This window comes from Desmodus rotundus, chromosome 8, assembly GCF_022682495.2.
Source record: "Desmodus rotundus isolate HL8 chromosome 8, HLdesRot8A.1, whole genome shotgun sequence".
Taxonomy (NCBI): domain Eukaryota; kingdom Metazoa; phylum Chordata; class Mammalia; order Chiroptera; family Phyllostomidae; genus Desmodus; species Desmodus rotundus.
The window spans coordinates 108,655,601-108,677,797 of record NC_071394.1 but is presented as its reverse complement, the minus strand read 5'-3'; the positions used below and the strand labels follow the sequence as shown (position 1 = coordinate 108,677,797).

General features: G+C 34.6%; 1 protein-coding gene across 10 annotated transcripts in view; it reads left to right on the top strand.

Moving 5' to 3' along the window:
* Positions 1 to 22,197, top strand: part of ANKRD28 (ankyrin repeat domain 28) — a 177,888-nt gene that overhangs the window by 38,633 nt on the left and 117,058 nt on the right. The window contains exon 2 of one of the 10 annotated variants that reach the window (XM_053929631.2): positions 8,464 to 8,536. The exons of 8 other annotated variants lie outside the window; for them this stretch is intronic. In XM_053929631.2, the coding sequence (XP_053785606.1) occupies positions 8,519 to 8,536 (18 nt within the window). In that variant the 5' untranslated portion in view covers positions 8,464 to 8,518. Of the gene's footprint in view, positions 1 to 8,463; positions 8,537 to 22,197 lie in introns of those variants that run through there. One more of the 10 variants, XM_045200118.3, reaches the window with a different exon arrangement.

Sequence of the window (22,197 nt, the reverse complement as noted above, 5' to 3'; positions counted from 1 at the left end):
CAGATCTCCTAGATTCCATAAATTGGCTGGTATCCGTTTTGCTATAAAGTTTAGGCCTAAGTTGGACCTAACCACTTTAACATTTTTAAACTTCTCTTTTTAAAATAGTGTTATGTGTGAGCAGAATCATGAGGAAATATCAATCTAAAATTGCACTCATTTTTGAAATATCACTCTATAATTGATGTTCTTTAATTAAAAGTTTTAAATATAATTTAATTCTTAAACTTTGTCACACAGAGATTATTAATGAACCCCTGTGAATTGGTTATCCATTTTCAGCAGTTATCAACATTTTTACCATTCCTCAAATGTTTTTGGAGTATTTTGAAGCAAAGTCAGTATTTATTACATTTTCTTTGTGTCAGTTGTCTTTTTAAAGCTTTTTAATTCTTAAAGTTTGAATGTTACATATGATTGGTTTCTTAAGTCTGTAATAGTATCCCTCCCTTTAAAAAAAAAATCCATGTATTGTTAAAGAAATTCATTTGTTTTATGGAATTTCCTACATACTAACTAACTTGACTGACTGTATCCTCTTGATGTCTTTTAGCATGTTCCTCTATTTTATTTTCTTCTGTAAATTGGTAGATTTAGAAGTGAGATTAGAGTCCTTTTGGTTTTTTAAATTTTGTATTTACTGATTTTGGAGGGGAGACAGAGAGATTGATTTGATGTTCCATTTATGTATGTATTAATTGGATGTTTCTTGTATATTTCCTAAGTGGAGATCGGACTTGCAACTTCAGCCTATTGGGACAGTGCTCTACTGAACTGAACTACCTGGCCAGGGCTCCCCACTCCTTTTTTAAGCAAGAATACGTCAAGTATAATAAGCAGATGTCTACATACATATAGCCACCTATCAACTTACTCTGTGTCATACATGTTATAGGTTGGTGTGTTGATATATGCATATACACTTACATTTGCATATACAACACAAATTTATATTTTCTCACAGCAGGTGAGTACATGATGAGGGTTCATTCGTAGTGATGATGTTAATCTATGCACGTGTTGTCAGCATGGTCCATCTTGCTTCATCCTTTCACCTAATGATGATTGTTCTTAAATTATTTTCTCTGCAGTACTGTGTAACTAAATTAATGTTCCCATTTGTGAAGTGGTATGTCTTGATTATTTGCTTTGTGCCTGTTAGGGTGGGGAATATTTTTATTGTATCAACTCAGTTTGGCTGGCACAATGCTTTGTAAATTTAGTAACCCTTTCCTATCAGTGGTTCTACATCTTGCCTCTAAATGAGAATTACTATTTAAAAGTACAGATTTCTAGGCTCCACCTCTGGAAATTTTTTGTTTAATTGGTCTGTCAAACTTTGAGTTGGAGGAAAGCAGGCTGGCAGAGTAGAATGAATCTATCTTCATACACTTCAGTTACTTATTTTTTTGAGTGAATCAGTGTTGTAATTCTCACCTTTGGTATGCATCTGATTCATCTGTGTAGGCTTTTTAATTTAATTTTAACAGGTAATCATGGTTCACAATTTAAAAGGAATATAAAGGGTACAATGTAAAAATTGCCCTTTCCACCTCTAGCCACATCATCCCAAAGTCATTGGTTTCCCTTACTATAGCTGACCATTATTTCCTTCTCTATCCCTAAAGATTTTATGAGACTATAGTCAGATATCTGTTACTCCCCCACCATTTACACAGTGGGTAGTGTATTAGTCCACTGTTGTACATTTTATTTGCCTTCTCTATCTCCAGTATCTTGAGTTTATTCTACTTCAGCACTTAAAGAGTACGGGTGCTTAGTATTTTATTGTTATGTACCCAGTTTCCTGTTGATATCTAAGTTGTTCTGTTGCTAACACAACGCTGCTGTGAGTAACCACCTACTATAGTGCAGTTCTGGAGACTTCACAAGTAGGGGCTTGGTCCTCCCAGAGACTCCTCGCTTTAGATACCAGCTGCAGCTCCAGTGCTCCCAGGCCACCCACGCCTCTGACCAACTGGCTATAAATTTTGGGATTCCCACTGCCCCCTCAAGTTCCATAATTTGCTTTAATGACTCCCAGAACTCAGGAAAGTGGTATACTTAGGATTACAGTTTTATTATAGCAAGAGAACAAAATGGAAACACCAAATAGGAGAGACTCATGATGAGGTCTGAGAGGGTCCCAGACTTGAAACTTCCATGTTCTCTGGACACATCACCCTCCCAGTATATTGATGCTCAACCAATTTCAGTGTCAAGATGATTTATTGGGATTCAGTTTATAGGTATATTGGATTTAAAGATGTGTAGAATTGTGGCCAAGATATTTAATTCCATCTTTAGCCCCACTACCCTCCCCAGAGGTCAGAAGTTTAGGTGGTCAGGCTAACATCACATGGTTATTCTTTCCAGCATGGCCAGCCCCAATCTGGAACAATCTAGGGGCCTACTGTGAGTCACTTCATTAGCATAAACTCAGATGTGGTTCTAAGGGTTCACCAGGAATAATAAAGACACCTGTCACTTAGGAAATTCCAAGGGTTTAGAAACTCACAGGCACTCAGGACAAAAGCCAGTCAAATTCTTTATCATATAACACCTTCATAGGTCATGTGCAAACACATCAGGGTAAATTCCTCTTCCTCCCTCTCCCTTTTTTTCTTCTACCTTCACATGATTCAGTCAGATAAAGCTATAACTGAGAAGTCTTTCTCCCACTTTGTGCAACCCACTCCAAATAAATAACTTCGTTTCCCATATATCCTTAGTGTTTCTATATGCAAATAAAAGCAAATACTAATGTTTTCTTTTCCTCTCTTTCCTAAACAGAAGGTAGCACGTAGTATAAGCATAATTTAACTTGCTTTTTCTCTTAAAAATACATCCTGGAAATGTATTTCCATATCAAAAAATATGCATTCACAGTTTTGCTAGCCGTTGACAAATTGCTGTCCCTCAGAGATTGTATGCATACTTCATTCACTCTGGGACCTACGCAGTTTCAGACTTGTTGATCTTTGCAGTTTAAGAGATGAATAATTAGTATGGCCATGTGATTTTAATTTGAATTTCTCACGTTAGGTTGAACATCTCTTTATATATTTATATGGAATATTATAGAAATATTCCATATAAATATATTTAGATATTGTGTTTCCTTTTCTATGAATTGTTTATATTCTTTGCCTATTTTTCTAGTAGATTGTGTTTTTCCCTTATAATTGTCATTTGTTTCACTTTGTGATTATATTTTTTCAATGTAGCAATTTAATATTTTTAAATGGTTAAATTTATGAATGTTTTATGTCTTCTAAATTTTATGTCTTTTCAGTTTTTGTCTTTTCTCTTATGAGATGATGTTTTTAAAATTCTCATGGCTTCTAGTATGTTTATTATTTTTCTTTTTTAATTAAGGTATAATTTAGAAGTAGTAAAATGTACTCTTCATAGGGTACAGTTTTGTGAGCTTGTACAAATGCATGCAGTCATGTGATGGCCATGACAATCAAGATACAAAACACTTACATCACCCCTAAAATGTTCTTTGTGCCCCTTTGCATTTATACCATTTTCAGGTCCCCAGCTCCTAGCAATTGTGTATTTCTTTGCTGTCCTTAATGTTTTGTCTTTTGCAGAAGGTTGTAGGAAATAGAATCATTCAGTATGTAGCCTTTCACTTAGCGTAATGTATTTAAGATTTGTCTCTGTTGTTGGTGTGTTTAGTCATTGATTGGTTCCTTTTCTATTAACTGAATAGTATTTATTACATGGGTTTACTACAGTACATTTTTCCATTCTCTAGTTGAGGGATGTTTGGGTTATTTTCAGGTTTTGGAGATTATGAATAAGCCAGTATAAATGTTCATGGGCAGATTTTTTGGTGAGTGTGAGTTTTTATTTTATTGGGTTAATACCCAGGAGTAGAATTGTTAGGTTATACATCAATTATGTATATAATTAATAATAATGATGATAAGCAACATAAAATTGTTTTTTAAAGGGATTTTACCATTTTGCATTTTTACCAGTAATGTATGAGAATTTTAATTGCTCTGCATTCTCTCCAGAATTCGCTATTATCAGTTTTTATAAAAAATCATTTTAGTACGTGTGTAACAGCAGCTCATTGTGCTTTAATTTGCATTTTTCTAATGATTAATGTCTCTATCTTTATGTCAGTATGTCTTTGGTTAAGTGTCAAACTGTTTACATCTTTTGCCCATTTAAAAAATTGGGCCTTCCTATTGAGTTATATGAATTCTTTATTATGCATATAATTGCTTTGTTAGGTATCTGATTGGCAAGTATTTTCTCTCAATCGGTGGCCTGTATTTTCATTCTCAGTGATGTCTTTCAAAGAGCAGGAAATTCTTTATTTTGATGAATTTAAATAAATCAATATTTTTATATGTGGATTGTACTTTTGATAGTCTCTAGGGAATCTTTGTCTATCCAAGGTAACAAAGATTTTTCTCCTATATTTTCTTTGAGACTTTTTTTGGTTGCAAGTTTTATGTCTAATCTAGGTCTATGGCCCATTTTGAGTTCTTTATTGGGTATAATATTAGGTAGATGTCTAAATGGTGGTTTTTATTGTAGGTTTTGTTTTGTTTGCAAAGAATTACACAGTTGTTCCAGACTATTTTGTTGGAAAGATTCTTTTTTTCTCTGTTGAATTGCCTTTGCCCCTTTGTAAAAAAATCAATTGACCATGTATACGTGGCTCTATTTCTGGACTCTGTTCTATTCCATGAGATGTATATGTCTATTCTTCTTTCTTCATTGTCATACTCTGGATTACTGTAACTTTCTCTAGGGATCTGGAACCTGCAACTTGATTCTTTTAAAAAATTGTTTTAGCTCTTCTAGTTCCTTTGTTTTTCCATATAAATTTTTGAGTTAGCTTATTCATTTCTACAAATACACTGAGACTGATTAGGTTTTCATTGAGTCTGTAGATGAAAGGAAGAAAATTTTACATTGTAACAATATTGAGTTTCATTTCATGAATGTGATCTTTCTTCATTTATTTAGGTCTTTGATTTCCTTTCTCAACATTTTATAGTTTGTAGCATAGAGATTCTGTACACATTTTAAGTTTATATCAGTATTTCAGTTTTGAGAGTGCTATTATAAATACTACTGCTTTTAACTTTTTGATTTCCAGTCCTTGGTAGTATGTTGAAATATAACTATATTTTATGATTTTGCTGAATTTACTTACTAGTTCTGGGAACTTTTTTGGAGGTTCCATGGGATTTTATACATAGACAATCAGCCGTGTCTGCTAACACTAGGACTCTGAATAGGATACCGAATGGGAGAGTGGTGAGAGCAGAGCATCCCTGTCTTGTTTTTCATCTTAGGGAGAAATCAGTCATTAGTTTCCTAGTACTTTTATACTTCTTTAAACACATACATCTTAGTATATTGGTCACTGAGCTAAGGAATTCTATTTAATTTTATTTTCCAAGTAACTCCCAGTTTTCCTGATATCACTCATTATTGACTAGTACATCTTGTGATTTCTAATGCAACGTATGTGTGTACGTCTGCATCCCTCTCTTACGCACACACCCATGAACTTCTATCAGAGCACTTACTGCACTGCTTGGCAGTTTACTTTTTATTTACCTTTCTCCCTTACTAGAAGATGGGCATTTTGAGGAAGAAAAGGTGCCTGCCCTCGAGGAACTTAGGTCATGAATAATTGGTATTGGGTTGGACCATATGAAATTGCCAGTGTTAATTTTTAACCTGTAAAATCTTGTATCCTGTTGACAAAAACAGAAAAACAAGAAAATGAAAATTCTCTTCTGACAAGATGCAGTCATCAGTATGAGAAATGTTCATATATGACATTGTTCGTCACTATTGTATGCTACTAAGCAAAGCCAGCTGGATTCACTGTAGTAAATAGGACACAACCCCTTCTTGCTGTGGAAGACAGGGTGTTTACAGTGTTCGGATGTGCTTAACTACATGGTTAATCTGTTAGTATATAAACAAACTTAATCTCAGCTTGCATTCATTCAATCATGATCCCAGCCCCTGCTTTTTTATGTCTTGGACTATGAGACACTTTAGCAATGCTTTCTATAAATAAGTAACTAAAAAGATTGACATACTTTGTTATGTGATAATTCTGTGTGAAAAATGCTGTGCATGCATTTTTTAGTTTGATGTAATTCAGTTATTTTAGTCACTTAATATTTTGAGGAGTTGAATAAACAGAGTAGTAAATTAAAGGCACCAAACATTCTTTCTTTTGAAATAACTCGATATTTCAATAAAAGAGAAGGACATTAAGGTAATTATAATACCAAAAAAAACCCCTCTTGTATTCCTCTGTATTTTGTGTATTTTTTATTGTAAATTAGATGTGGAGGGTAACTATTAATACTTTTGTATTATATATGTTTATATAATACTTTGGTTTTCAAGCAGGTCTTTTATTACCCCATATTCCAAGTCTGGAAAAAGGAATATTTGAGAGATGTTTTGTGAGCCTTGTGAAGCTACAAATTGTTTCTCTGGTTCACTGCTGTACTTAGCACATAAGTAGTTATTAACAAATGATTGTTGAGTAAGTTACTCAAAGGGTTGGGGAGCTAGGCTAGCTGGATTTGGTTAGAGTAAGAAACTAATTTTTACATGATATGCACACACAGGTGGGTAAAAGTAGGTTACAGTTGTGAATACGTGAAACTTTTATTATTTATTTATGAATTGTTTTATTATTAACCTACTTTTCCACTCATGTACATATGTATATTAATTGGTACACATGAAAGCTATCACAATTACATTTTGTAATAAATATCAAGATCACATAGTTTTTGAGACAAATTGTAAATTTAATTGTAAATGATATAGTAACAAAGCTATTATTTTCAATCAGTTTATTAGGAATTTGTTCATGATATTGTTTTGAGCTTGACTATTAACATAAGATTAAGCTGTAACTATTAAACCTGTAAAGCATTATTTTTCATTTGAAGTTCTTAGAGGAAGACTGACTTTGTATTGGTAATAACACAATAAATAGAAGTGCTTGGCAGATTTGCTTTCTTTGTATTTGCTGCCACCAAATGGCATATTAATAATATTACTATTTCTGTTATATCAATATGGTAGTAATGGCCCTTTAATATTTTTATGAGGTTAATTTGTTCATAAAGAGTTTTGGCTAGAGGAGAGTGACAAATTTAATATGTTTAGAACTATAGCTAACCTTAACTACAGCTGTCCACCAGAGTGGACAGGATGGTATCTATCTATCTTCTAACGTACTGGAAAGGCACGTTAGAACATTGCAGTGATTGACAGAGATAGTAAAAGATGATGATTCTTTCAGACTAATGAGAAATGTGGTTGGCAGCATACTTTTATACAGGGAACTTAATTCTGACATTTGTTCTTACTAGGCCATTACACCTGAGAAATGAATGGTTCCAGAATATTTTAGATGTAATTTTACTTATTTTTGAAGACAAGCCATTTGGCATAAGATCCTGTAAAAATTATTATACAAGAATAAAAAAAAATAACCCTGGCAGGGTGGCTCAGTTGGTTGAAGTGTTGTCCTGTACACCAAAATGTTGTGGGTGGATTCAAATCCTGGTCAGGGCTCATACATAGGTTGTGGGTGAATACGGGAGGCAACCAATTGATCTCTCTCTCTCTCTCTCTCTCTCTCTCTCTCTCTCTCTCTCTCCCCCCCCCACTCTCCCCCCCCTTCTCTCCCCGCCTCCCTCCCTCCCTTTCTCTCTCGCTAAAATCAATGAACATATCCTCAGGTAAAGACTTAAAAATAGAAGCAACCCAAATGTTTAATCTTAGGAAATCGGTTAAATACAATAAGATACTACTTTTAAATGTAATGTTATATATGTAATCATTGAAAGTATTTTGAAGATATATTTAAGGACATGGGTAAAAGTGTACATTGTTAAGTGGAAGAAGATGAGGAGAAGCAAGTACTATTCAGTTATTATACTATATATGTTATAAAATAATTACCAGTGTTTCTCTTTGGGAGATACTGTGATTTCTTAAATTTATATATTTCTAAAATGAACATGTTTTAAATATTCAGAAATTATATAGAGCGAATATTTTATACTTCATAGTTTCTTATATTAAGACACCTGCATAAAATTATTTGATTATTAGGTAGTGAATATATTTGAACAATTTCCTTTTTAAAAATGAGAATGCCTTTTTGGTAGCAATTCTAAGACTCACACTACTTTTGAAACACTTCTGAGAATACAGTAAGGATTGGTTCATGTATAAAAACCTTTAATAAACTATCTTATTATACAGATTAATAATTTTTTTCTTGATAGAACGGTAAAACCAAGTTCTGAATTAGTAAGATTTTTAATATTATCTAATAATTCAGTGTTTTAAGGTGTTAGTTATTTTTATAACATAGTCCTTCATTGCTAGTGATAGCATATTCTTGCTTTTGATACCTGTTTTCTGCTGCTACAGGCCTGAGAGTGGAATTGAAACAATACAACTACTGATTCCACCAGAGGAAAATAGTATGGGGATTCCTACTATGGTAGGTTATTTTCTGGTGGTCTCTCTGCAGTAATATAGGCAGCTCTTGTATTCATTAGTTTGTTGCTATTTATGCCTCATAACTTAAAATTAGCTTTTATACATAAGTGTATATGTATGTGAAAATACTTGGTATCAGCCAAAATCCTTTGTGGTAGGCACTTTGTGTGGTAGGCCTTGTTTGTGTTCCTGCAAAACTTATGTAGCAACTTGCTTAATAATTAAAATAAATTTTCAGTGGAGGGGGCTTAAAAATCTAATTTAGAAGGCTCTATGTTGTAGCTTAGAGAAGAGAATATTAAATAGCTGAAACTAATGGTACTGCAAATAGTTTTATTTTATCCTGAAAAACTAATAAATTACTAGATGTTTTCATTCACCTCTCATCCAGCTGTATGCATTACCTTGCTCATAGCTAGTTCTCTTACATGTTATATGTTTGTGGTACAAACATGATTGGCCACTCAGTAATCATTGGAGAACCTTAATTATATGAGTGACTCCTGTGTTTTAGTGAAAGTAGTTAGAAAAGTCTCATGAAGTTAGAGGTGGTAGACTCAAGGTAGTAGTGAAGATAATGTAAGCTAGTTTAATATCATTGGAATTATTAGGCTTTTTTGAAAGTCAAGCATATTGAAGGATTCTGTAAAAAGGAAGAAACTATAACCCAGTAAATGGTTTCTTTGCCATTACCAGGTTGCAACTTTCTGTACTTTTTGTTAAATATTTTATTATCCAAATGTTAATGCCATTTGATATTAAGTAGCCTTAATGCAAAGTTGTTTCAAAACAAACTTTGTTTTTTTGTTATAATTTGTTCTTAGTTAAACATTTTTTAAAGAACAGGAGGTGATTAGAAAGTTGTTGTGTGGAAAGCTGAAATATTTGTGCATCTGTATACTGGTAGGAGAGCAGATTATTGGGAAAACATTAGGCTTTGGTCTTCAAATTGGAATAGTTTTGATTATCAAAGATTAATATTCTCATTAGAAATTCTGAGTTCTGTATGAATTAACCAATTGTGAATCTTTACCTGGCCTTTCAGGATAGCCTACCAAATTTAAAAAAGGAAAAAAAAATATGATGCCTCTCATTTGTTGTTACCTTGAATGGCTCTTACTGACTAGAATGCCATTGGAAATTCAACCCCGCCCCTCGATTTCTCTTCTTTATAAACTGTTTTTCTAATTTTGGGAGCAGTTAAGGCTTTGGATAAGTCTTGAAATACTCCTCTCCTAATTCAATCCAGCATTTGGTTAATCAGTGGGCACATGAGAAAAAGAAAAGTTGAACTTGAAATAGTAAGAATAAGATTTGATTGGGGAAATGGTAACAAATAATGGACACTGTCAATATTGTATTGCCTGTTTATTTTTTCCTTCCTGGAAATGTGTGTTGGAGACCAGGCAGTCCCAAATTCCACCCCTTTTGCTTTATAATCACTGTATAAGTTGTAATTTTCATCTTTTACCACTGGATGGTGCTTTTGCATTGGTTTCTGCAAACTTTCTAAATTTACATAAGGAATCGTTTAAAAATTCATCAAAAAGAACAGTGAAATTAAGATAGTGGTGTCTAGTTGGTCATATAGATGGTCAAGTTAAAACTAGTGAAGCATAACAATCATTTGGATACAATACACAGTAATTAGTTACTTTAAAAAAAATCCTTTAATATGAAATTGTTAAGAGCTATATACCTGACTGTATATTCTAACATAATCTTTAATCTACCACCTCAGAAACATTTTAGATGTTTTGATTTTTTTTTTAGGTGGTACTGTAATTTAAATTGCATCTAATTAAAACACATGTTCTTAATTGGTAGTGTTAGGGGAAAAAATACAGGTAACTCAGACTTTTAAAGTTGTTCTTTGATCTTCATTCTCCTTCCTATCCAGTAGGAGAAACTCTTTTGGTTGAAAGCTTTTATTCACAAATGTTCAAATTTTTTTTTGTTAGTTGCCAAGTGACTTTTTAGTAGTTATCATGCTTGAATAAATTAAATACTTAGGTCTATAGAATTTATTTGGGATTGTATCAAGGTTGTAGAGATCCCAATTCAAGAAGATAATAATCTGATATAATAAATTATGCACTTTATATTTTAATGGGCAAAGTAAGTATCGACTTTGGAACATCAATTCCTCTTAACACATTTCTCTGAGGCTTCTTTCTCCAGTCTAGTGTCATTTCCTTTTCTGTTCTTTGAAGGATTGTTTATCTAAAAAACGAAGTTGTACAAACAAGCATTTTAAATTACACCTTCTTAAAGTCTGCTCACTAGCTACTTGATAGTTTGGGTTTTTTTTTTAAGATTTTATTTAGGAGAGGGGGGAGGGAGGTGGGTTCACCTGGGGTGGGGTAGAGGGATGGGGAGAAAAGGCATACAACTGTAATTGCATAACAATAAAAAAAAAAAAAAAAGATTTTATTTATTTAGTTTTAGAGAGAGAGGAAGGGAGGAGAAGAGAAAGAGAGGGAGAGAAACATTGATGTGAGAGAAGTATCGATCGGTTGCCTGGTGTATGCACCCCAATCCAGGACTGAACCTGCAACCCAGGCAGGTGCTCTGACCAGGAATTGAACTGGAAACCTTTGGCTTTGAGGGACAATGTCCAACCAACTGAGTGGCACCAGTTAGGGCCTGTTCGATAGTTTTTGAGGCATGAATTTATAGAGGCTGTTGTAACCTAGCAAGTTGAAATTCTCAACAGGCTTGTTCTACATTAAGTGCCCACCTACTATAGGTTCTCTCCAGCTATGGGTTAAATAGCTTCGGCTTCGCAGGTTTGTTGCTTAACAGTGAGTCCTCACCTCTGCAGTGTTCAAGTTTTGGCCCTTTTATTACTTACTAGAATGTGAACTTTTGTCACTTAACCCCTCTAGGACTTATTTTTCTTACCTGTAAAGTAGTGACTGAGTTTAGGAAATCATGAGTAAGGGTGGGTGTTACTCAGAGAAAAACAAATGTGTAGATTTACAAAGGAAAAAACAAATTACCCACAATATTGGCACTGATTTGACTAATCTATTGTTGCTGTTAAAACATATCCTTCTGATCTTCATTATTTAACAGCATTAGAATCATATTGTATATAGTATTATGTTTCAACTTAACATTTTTGTGAGTATTGTCTTATATTTAAAATTTTTTGTTTCTAAATATTACTCAGTTTCTTTTTATGATATATATTATATTTTAAATCACTTATATTGGTCAACATTTAGGTTTTTAATGTTTTGTTATCAGTGATGATTCAGTAAAATCTTGATAATGTAGATTTTTGTAGACCTCACATTTATGTCTACATCCTTGTAAGAACAAATGCTAGTTTAAAAACTTTGAAAGACTTAACCAATACTGTTGACAGCAGTTGGCAATATTTTTTCCCCACAGCAGTTCCATTGTATTGCTTTCATTATCCCTTGTGGCATCTGGCTTAGACTATTGCCTGCTGTTGTTTCTCTGACTTTAGTATCACCTCATCCTTTACACCACATTCACAATGAGGCCTATGAGGTACAAATCTGATTGTCATTTCTTGATTTAAAATTCTATAGTGGTCTCCCCATCATTCAGCAGGTTAAAATGTATACACTTCAAGGTGGCATTCAAGGGCGTTCATGATTTGACCCCTGACTAATTTGTCCAGCCTTATTTTATACAGCCCTACTATATATTTTGTGGCCAAAGGTAGGAAGGGAGCATTCTAGGCAGAGGGAACAACATGTACAAAGACACAGCTGTATGGAATGACCTGGTTTATTTCAGTTGCAACAAGTACATTTATATATTGGAAACTTAAAAGGCAAGACAGTGGTGGATGTCTTCAGTATACAGTGTACTTTAACAAAATTTAGTTGACTAAATAAAAGTAGGCAAATAACATTTTGTCTTTGACTTAGAAAAGTAATGGGAGATACAAAGAATTGTTAAAGGGGACTCTTGGTTACAAATGACAGACATCACAACTCAAAGTGGCTTAAACACAAAAGGAAATTTATTGGCCAGGTTATATGAACGGTCAGGAAGAACTTGGTGACAGTAGATTGTCCGTCACATCCTACTCTATTTAAACTTTGCCCTTTCCCCCTGCTATAAGCAGTTGAGCTTATATTGGCCTTGCTTAAAATCCCAAATGAAAAGAGAGTGACTTTCTCGATAGCCTTGGCAAGAAAGTAAAGTCCTGAGGAAGGCTTTGATCGTATGTTCTTCCCTGAACTGGACATGCGGCTAGGAGTAGGTAGGTGGTACTCTGGCCAGCCGTGAGTCTCTTGTATATGCCTGGATCAGGTGTACTCCATAAAGGAAGAGAGTCTTGTAAAAGAACCTATGTCTGCTACAAGGATGGATGGATAGAGAAAGGAGAACCAAGAGTTGAGAGACCAGTTAGGAGGTGGTTTTGATAACTCATGTAAAGACTGAAGTGGGTCTGAACTAGGTCACTATGAGGGAAGAGAGTGTTCTGGCAGATTTTTGGTAAAATGCCTGGAACTGGGTGACTAACTAAAAATGGGAGATGAAGTAAGGTAAGGCTTTCAGAGATAATTATTTTTATGTTCTGGGTTACTGTGTATTGGTGGTGCCATTACTATTAACCAACCTAAGAATTTCAGAAAAACAGCACTTTGAGGGAGTGAACTAAGGATGATAAATTGAATTTTGACATGCTGAATCTGAGATAATATAGAATATGCAGGTAAAATGGCCCACTGAGCAATTGGAAATTGAGTTGGGGGGTTAGGAGTAGAAATGAAGACTTGGAAACATCATGTAGGTAATGGCTGGTATTGCAGAAATAGATGAGATTGTCCAGGAAGAGGTGGTAGACCAGGAGGAAAAGGCATGAGCTGAAAGGAGAGTCAGTATTAAAGTACAAGCAGTGGAAAGAAAGCCAAGTGAAAGGGGCCAAAAAAGGTTGGGAAAAATAGGTGAAATTTTTATGGAGGTAGCAAGAAGAGAGTTTAATAAAGACCATTGGTATCCAGTATTGTAGAGTAGTTGAGAAAAATGAAGATTTTGCAGTAGATAATTATTGGTGACCTTAGAGCAATTTCAATTCGAGTGGTGAGTATGGAAGTCAGATTGCATGCAGGAAGGTGAAACAACTAAAAAATGGAGTGGTAGCTGGTTAGGGAGGAAGAGAAGTTTTCTGTAGCCAAGAGGAAGGAACAGAGACAGCAGTGAGGGACAAACGAAAGCGATATGAGAAAGGAATGAGAATTTATGAAGTAAGATCTGTAAGAAGATGGAAATATGTTTGAATAAACCTTTTCCTCTGTGGCTACAGACTCTTCCCATTGGACTGTAAGTCATTGAGATTTGGTACCTGGCGTGTTAAAACATGCTTAATAAATGAGCACTGAATGAATGAAAGATGGGGGGGGGAGTTGAAAATACAAACAAATATGTTTGGAGACAAATGGGAAGGAAGTTGAAGGAATTCACCTTCGTTGTCCTCTTCCTCTCTGAGGTAGAATGCCAAGAGCTTATTTACCTTAAACAAACCATTTTTGTGAGAATAGACATGAAAGCATTCTTAAAGTAGGACGTGATCCTACAAGGGAAGGAAGTAGTACTTTTCATTTCTGGCATCTTAATTTTGAAAGGGACTTCAAATCAGATGATACTCAGTTTTCACCAACTCAGAAATCCCATATGCTACTTTAACAACTGCTAATTTAACTTCTCTTTGGTGTGTGAAGTGTAGGAAGAGCCAGCTTTGGAGACAGATGGACTTGGATTAGAATCCAGTTTTCTCTACTTCTTGTCATGTGATTTTTATCTGTGAAATTGCAATTAAAAACTACTTCTCAGGCATGTAGTTACAGCTAACTTCACATCAGATGCATAGAACCATCAGGTGTTCAGTGTAGCTGGGATGTTCATCCCTGCCCCATATGAACAGCCACCTTGTTCGTCTTCAGACAAACTAATGCCAGATAAAAGTACTGTCTTACATTGAACCAGATTTTATCTTCCTGTTTGTTACCGTTCATTGATCTGAATTCTTATCTCTAGAACCATGCAATTTGGTATCTCTTCACAATAACAGCTCTTCAGATACTTCGAAGCTGTCATATACTACCTGACTCCTTTTCTGACAAAATGCTTTCAGCTTCTTTGACACTTATGACATGGTTTTTAGATCTACCCTCATCCTGGCTACCCTCTTGGAATCTGTTCTCATCTAGGCACTGTAAACGGGATTTGACCTATGTCTACCAGGGGTGTCCAGCCTGCGGGCTGCATGTGGCCCAGGATGGCTATGAATGTGGCCCAATACAAAATCATAAATTTCCTTAAAACCTTTTTTTCCCTCATCGCCTTCGTTTAGTGTGTGTGTATTTAATGTGTGGCCCAGAGACACCAAAAGGTTGGCACCCCTGGTTCCTAGAGGAGAAAAGTAAGGTTAATAGGAAACATTTTTGAGATAAAACCTTCATTTTAATTGGTCAGAGTTAAAGTGTGATTTTGTTATTTCATATTCTAAGGCATAGTGATCTTTTTTGTCAGTGTCATTTATCAAATGATTGCCTTTAGTCTGTTTTAACATAAACTACTAATTAGTGATTTTTTTCCCCCTTTAAAAAATAAGTACCACGGACAAAGACAACAACGTGGTGATTGCTGGGGGTCAAGCAGGTGAGTGGAGGTGGAAGAGGGTATGGGGGGAATAAATGGTAATGGAAAAAACAATACAATATTTAAAGTAAATAAAAATACATCTCTAGAGTCCTCAGAGAATTGTTCAGTACTAGTGTGTTGAGATTAATTCGTAATGGTGGGAAAATTAAACTATTGAAATAAAATGCCAAGATTTAATTTTTCTGTATTATAAATGACATGTTGGGTGCCTATATACTGTCCATAGCCTGCTTCCTTACTTGCAGACCCCCAGTTTTGTTTGGATGCCCTCCTCTATCCCACGTGACTTGGAGAAGTCCCTAATTACTGTGTTTTTCAGACTATAAGACGCACTCCCCTCACCCCCAATTTGGGAGGAAAATGGGGGTGCATCTTATAGTCCGAATGTAGCTTACCTGGCTTGCTACCGGATTTCTGCTTTAAAGGATGTTATTAAATATTTTCCCACATTTTTTGCTTCAAAATTATTTTCCCCTATTTTCTTCTTCTAAAACCTAGGTGCGTCTTATGCTCCGAAAAATACAGTATATAGCTCATCTTGGCAATCCTACTCTGCCTAATAGTGATTTGTTTAGAAAGGGACTCGTGTGCCAACTGTGGTCAGTGTCAGGGATGTCCCCCTTCTACTGCACAACAGTATGTGCCTGATATGATGCCTTGACGTTTATCAGGTATCTTGCGACTATGAAGGGAATTATCCTAAGGGCCATGCAGAATCTGACAGAGAAGAGCTGGAAGGAGCCTAGTGTCCTGTGTGGTAGCATTGAATAACTGAGTCAAACATCTTAGAGCCACCTTATTTCACTTCTTGTTATTTTTGAGTCTCTGTTGTTTAAGTCAGTTGATTGTAACATGCTATTTTATTTTAGCTTAGGATAGCTCTCGTAGTAAAGAACAAACATTTGATATTCTAAAATGCAAAAAAGTAGTCACTTTGTGGCAGGCCAATTATAATGTAATGATGAGCCTAATAATTTTAAAATCTCATTAAAATTATATTGGGGTCAAAAGTTTTACAGGTATTCTACCGATATTGAATGTTCTGATTGTGAACAAAATATACAAAAACATGATAATATAATAATGAATAACATTTAAGTACTCACTCAATAATGAGCTAGTTTTTAATTCTGGCAGGGCCCCCTTTTCATTTAAGAACTTAAAAATTGACTATATCTAAAGGAATTGACATGTTTTACTTTGAAGTTATAAGCATGGCTTTTTACAGGTTTATCACGGGCATTAAAATCTTTATGCAAACAAATTCCATAACTGAAATACATTAAAAACACCTTTTCCTTATTTCAAGACTAGAAGCCGATAAAATTTGATAATTTTAAATAGCATTCTTTAATAAAAGGAACAAAAATATGAAAAAATGTTCTGAGTCGTCATCTGAATTTTGAAATAGTTACGTTCAGTATTTTTATCTCTACCCTTCTAGAGTTTAGAAAGATGTGAATCATTTTCTTTAGTACTAATTTTCCAAATGATAACTACTTTGAAATTGACGTGGCATGTGCAGTCAGAATTTGTGTGTAAAATAACTAGCATACACTTCAGTGGATCTACTGCACTTGGAATTCCTGGGGCATCTCATGTAATTATGGTTATAAAGGTAAACATTGGGTAACTGTAGCAACTTATTTTTAAATTGAAAGTTTTCTCCCTTCAATCCTTAAGTGCAGTAACTTGAGACTGCATTTATTCATTGTCACTACAATGTAGAAACCGAAATGAATTGGAAATAACCTTTCCTCAATCTTTTTAAAAGGCAGAAATTCAGCTTGTTTAAAATAAAAATTTGACCCTCTACTAATTTGTAATATTGAGCTTAAGTTGTCTTCGAGCCTAATTTGGGTCTAAGTTGCTGAAAGATTGTTAATTATGCAATTAGTAATGTAATTATATTTCAGAAGTGTGTTTATCCTGGGCCTGGTAGCATATAAGTCACTTGGTGGAGATGTGGGTAGTTAACATAAATCCCAGCCAAAATTTATACTGATAAGAGACAGATCCAAAAGGATATTTTGAAAGTAACACAACTTAAAAAAACTTTGTTTTAGTCTGGCCTTCAATCCAGTCTGAATAATGAATACTTTTGCTTAATTTCAATTTCTTCTTGAAGTAATAAAAAATTTGAAGAAAATAATCTAACTTTCAAAAATTAATGCATAAATACAGTACTACATACTTGACAACGGAGGTTTTTTTTTCTCCCTCTCTCCCTATTTTGGCATAATTGGTATATTTTAGAAAACTACCTGCATTGTTACATTTGGCTTAACACTTTTTGCTTGCATATTTTTGAGGACATAACTGTTTCCAGACTCTCTTCTGCAAACAGTCATTTGGATATTGATTTAGACCTTAAGGTCTCATATATAACTTGAATCTGCACTCTTCTTACTCCATCTCCTGTGTTAACAGAAACTCATTGTTTTCGTAAGTACATCTTTCTCCAGAAATCTTTTCAAGTGGCAACTGTTCTTTACTCACAGCCAGTAAGTATTGATACAGCTTAGGAATGCCTCTCTGTCTCATTCTCATTCATTCTGTGTATGTGTGTGCAGTGCACCTGTGTGTAGTCAGTATTTTCCTAGTCCTCCATTTACTAGTCTACCTGTCTGTAAAAACCTTCCTTTTGAGGCACATGCCATCTATCTAGGTAGGCCTTCTATTTCTTGTTGCTATTGTCTGTCAAATCACACTCCCCTTTTCTACATCTATCTCAGTCATCTAGGGGATTTCATTTCTTTGTAGATGACATTTTGAACATCATACTTTACAATTTAACAACCTCCACACCAGTGATCCTGTCCATTTGGCTCTAACCACATAACTCTTAATAACCACACCTTATCTTGTCTCATGTACTGAAACTACCTTTACTTCTGTATTTTTGTTATTATCCAGCCTAGGTCCCATCACCCATTACTTTCAACTGTTAAATACTCCTACTCCTTTTCACCTTTATCCATTCTCTTCCACCAACTAATTTACCCACATCAACCCCCAACCATTTCTGAAGACAAAGGTCCTTTCTTTATTAACTCAAGATAATTTTTCCATTCTTCTTTCTAGATCCCCACATTTTTTTCCTGCATCTGTGTGATCTTCATCCATTATCCCCCCCACCCCCAGTTATTCTTCTGTCTTTCCCCCCTTTTGAACAACATTATCTCTTTCAATCCATGAACACAGGATATTTTTCCATTTATTTATGTCATTTTAAGTTTCTTTTATCTGTTTTTTAACTTTTAGTTTACACATCTTTTACCTCCTTAGTTTAAAAAGTTTATTCCTAAGTATTTTGTTGCTTATGGTACTGTTGTAAATAAGCTTTTCTAAATTTTCTTTTCAGATAGTTTTTAATTCTTAGACTATAGAAACACAACTGATTTTTGTTGATTTTTGTATCCTGCACCTTTACTGAATTCACCACTTTTTTTAAAAAAAATTGTTATTGTTATTCAATTACAGTTGTATGCCTTTTCTCCCCATCCCTCCACCCCACCCCAGCTGAAACCCCCTCCCTCCCCCACCTACACCCTCCCCCTTGATTTTGTCCATGTGACCTTTATGAATTCACTAATTTATCCTAACATTTGTGTGTGTGTGTGTGTGTGTGTAGTCTTAAGGGTTTTTTTTACATAAGATCCTGTCATCTGTAAAGAGAAATAGTTTTACTTCTTCCTTTCTGATTTGGATTCATTTATTTCTTTTTCTTGTCTAAATGATCTGGCCGGGAATTCCAGTACCATGTTATAAAGAAGTGAGAGTGAGCATACTTGCCATGTTCCTGATTTTAGAGGAAAAGCTTTCAGTCTTTCATCAATGAATTTGTGGGCTTTTTATATATGACCTCTATTATGTTAAGGTAGTTTCCTTCTATTCCTAGTTTGCTGCAAGTTTTATCCTGAAAGCATGTTGAACTTTTTCAAAAATGTTTTCTGTATCTACTGAGGTGATTGTGATTTTTTAAATTTTTATCCTTCCTTCTGTTACTGTCTTGTGTCACCTCCCTTATTTTTTTTAATCCTTACCCAAGGATAAAATCTCTTGATTTTAGAGAGAGAGGGAGGTGGGAGGGGGTGAAAGAAAGAGAGAGAAATATCAAAACATCCATCAGTTGCTTCCCATATGCACCCTGACCAGGATAGAAACTGCAAGCCATTGGTGCACAGGATGACACTCCAAACGACTGAGCCACCTGGCCAGGGCACATCACCTGATTTTGGTCTGACGAATCATGGTTGCATTCAGGATTTAAGTCCCACTTGGTCATTGTGCATGATCCTTTTAATGTGCTATGGAATTTATTTTGCCAATATTTTGTTGAGGAGTTTTGCATCTGTGTTCATCAGAAATACTCACTTGTAATATTCTTTTCTTGTAGTGTCTTTTTCTGGCTTTGGTATCAGGGTTATGCTGGCTTTATAAATGAGTTTGGAAGTGTTCCTTCTCAATTTTTTGCAAGAATTTGAGAAGGATTGGCATTATCCTTTAAATGTTTGGTGGAATTTACCAGGAAAGCCATCTCTCTGGTCCTGGGCTTTTCTTTATTAGGAGGTTTTGATTACTAATTTAGTCTCCTTATAAGTTATACAGCTGCTTAGATTTCTGTTAGTGATTTAGTAGGTTGTATGTTTCTGGAATTGATCCATTTATTCTAGGTTGCCCAATTTGTTGGCATATATAATAGTTCATGTAGTCTCTTTATGATCCTTTCCCCTTTCCTCCCCTTTGGCATCAATTGTAATGCCCCCTCTTTCATCTTGGATGTTATTTGTGAGGTTTTTTTCATAGTCTAGCTAAAGGTTTGCCAGAAAACCTTTATATTTTCATAAAACCAAGTCTTAGTTTCATTGACTTTTTCCTATTATTTTCCTATTCTCTGTTTCATTTCTGCTCTAATCTATATTATTTTCTTCCTTTTGCTAACTTTGGGCTTAGTTTGTTCTTTAGCTCCTCGAGGTATTGGGTAATTTGAGATCTTCCTTTTTTAATGTAGTTGTTTATCATTATAAACTTCCCTCTTAGAACTACTGCTGCTTTTGATATGTCCTTTAATTTTTGATATGTTATATCTGTTTTTATTTGTTCCAAAATATTTTCTAATTTCCCTTTTGATTTCTTCTTTGACCCATTGCTTGTTCAAGAGTGTGTTGGTTAATTTCCACATATTTACTAATTTTCTGGTATTTCCTCTGCAGTGGATTACTAGTTTCATTCCCTTGTGGTCAAAGAAGGTATTTGGTATGACTTAAATCTTAAATTTGTTAAAATTTGTCTTGTGACCCAAGATGGTATGTATCCTGCAGAATATTCTGTGCATGCTTAAGAAGAATGTATATTCTGCTGCCCTTGGGTAGAATGTCTGATATATATATCTATTAAGTCCATTTGATCTATAGTGTGCAAGCTTATTGTTTTGTTGATTTTCTGTCTGGGTGTTCTGTTCATTATTGAAAGTGGGATATCGAAGTTAGCTACTATTATTGTATTACTATTTCTCCTTTTATTTCTGTCTATATAGTTATATCTTCCTGATGAATTGACCCTTTTGTCATTTGTATGATGTTCTTTTTTGTTTGTTGTCACAGTTTTTTGAAGATGTTATTTATTTTTAGAGAGAGAGGGGAAGGGAGATAGGGAGAGAAACATCGGTGTGCGAGAGATACATTGATCAGTTGCCTCTTGCACCCTACCAACTGGGGACCTGGCCTGAAACCCAGGCATGTGCTCTGACTGGGAATTAAACTGACGACCTTTCAGTTTGCAGGCTGGCGTTCAATCCACCACTGAGCCACATCAACCAGGGCCCTTGTGACAGTTTTGGCTTAAAGTCTGTTGCGTCTGATACAAGATTAGTCATCCCTGCTCTCTTTTCATAACTATTTGCATGGAATGTCTTTTTACTTGCTTTACTTTCAGCCTATGTATATCTTTAAATCTAAAGTGACTTTCTTGTAGACAGTATATATTGGATCTTGTTTTTTTATCCATTCAGCCTCTCTTATCTTTTGATGGCTTAGTTTAATCCATTTACATTTCAAGTAATTATTGATAGGGAAAGAGTTGCCATGGGGCTTACATAATCTTATTGTAGTCTATTTTAAACTGATAACTTCAATGTCATACAAAAACTCTACACTGTCACTTCTCACCCCCAATACTTCATTATTGATGACAATTTACATTTACATCTTTTTATATTGTGTATCCATTAACATCTTTTTATAGAATTAAAAATTATTTATATACCACCGTTACAGTATGATGGTATTTTGTATTTGTATATTTACCTTTACCAGCAAGTTTCATACTTTCATATGTTTTCTTGCTGATATTTAGCATCCTTTCATCCCAAGTTGTTAAGCAGACCTAATGGGGGTGAAATCAGCTTTGGTTGTCTGGGAAAGTTATCCATCATTTTTGAAGGACAGTTTTGCAACCCATTTATATTACCCTTTGTTGACAGCTTTTGTCTTCAAGCACTTGAATACTAGATATATCACTTTTGGCCCGCAAAGTTTCTGCTGATCTGTCCCCTGCAGTTTTATTTATTTTATCCCTTGCAGTGGTTCTTTTACATGACAAGTCACTTTTCTGTTGCTGCTTTAAAATTCTCTCTATGTTTTCTTGACTTTTGACAATTTGAATTTAATGTGTTTTGGTGTAGATTTCTTTAAATTCATGTTTTTGAGGTCTGTTTGGCTTTCTGGACCTGGGTGTTCATTCCCTTCCCTAAATTTGGGAAGTTTTTGGCCATTATTTCTTTGAGTAAGCTTTCTGGGCCTTCTTTCAATCTTATACTATGTATAGATTGTACTGACCCCTATAATGTGTACATTGGTTTGCTTAATGGTGTCTCATAAGTCCCTTATACTTTTTTTTTATGATTTTAATTCTTTTGTTTGTTTTTAATTTCTGTGACTGGATAATTTGAAGTAATCGCCTTTGAGTTCACTGATTCTTTCTTGTATATGATCTATTCTGATGTTGAAG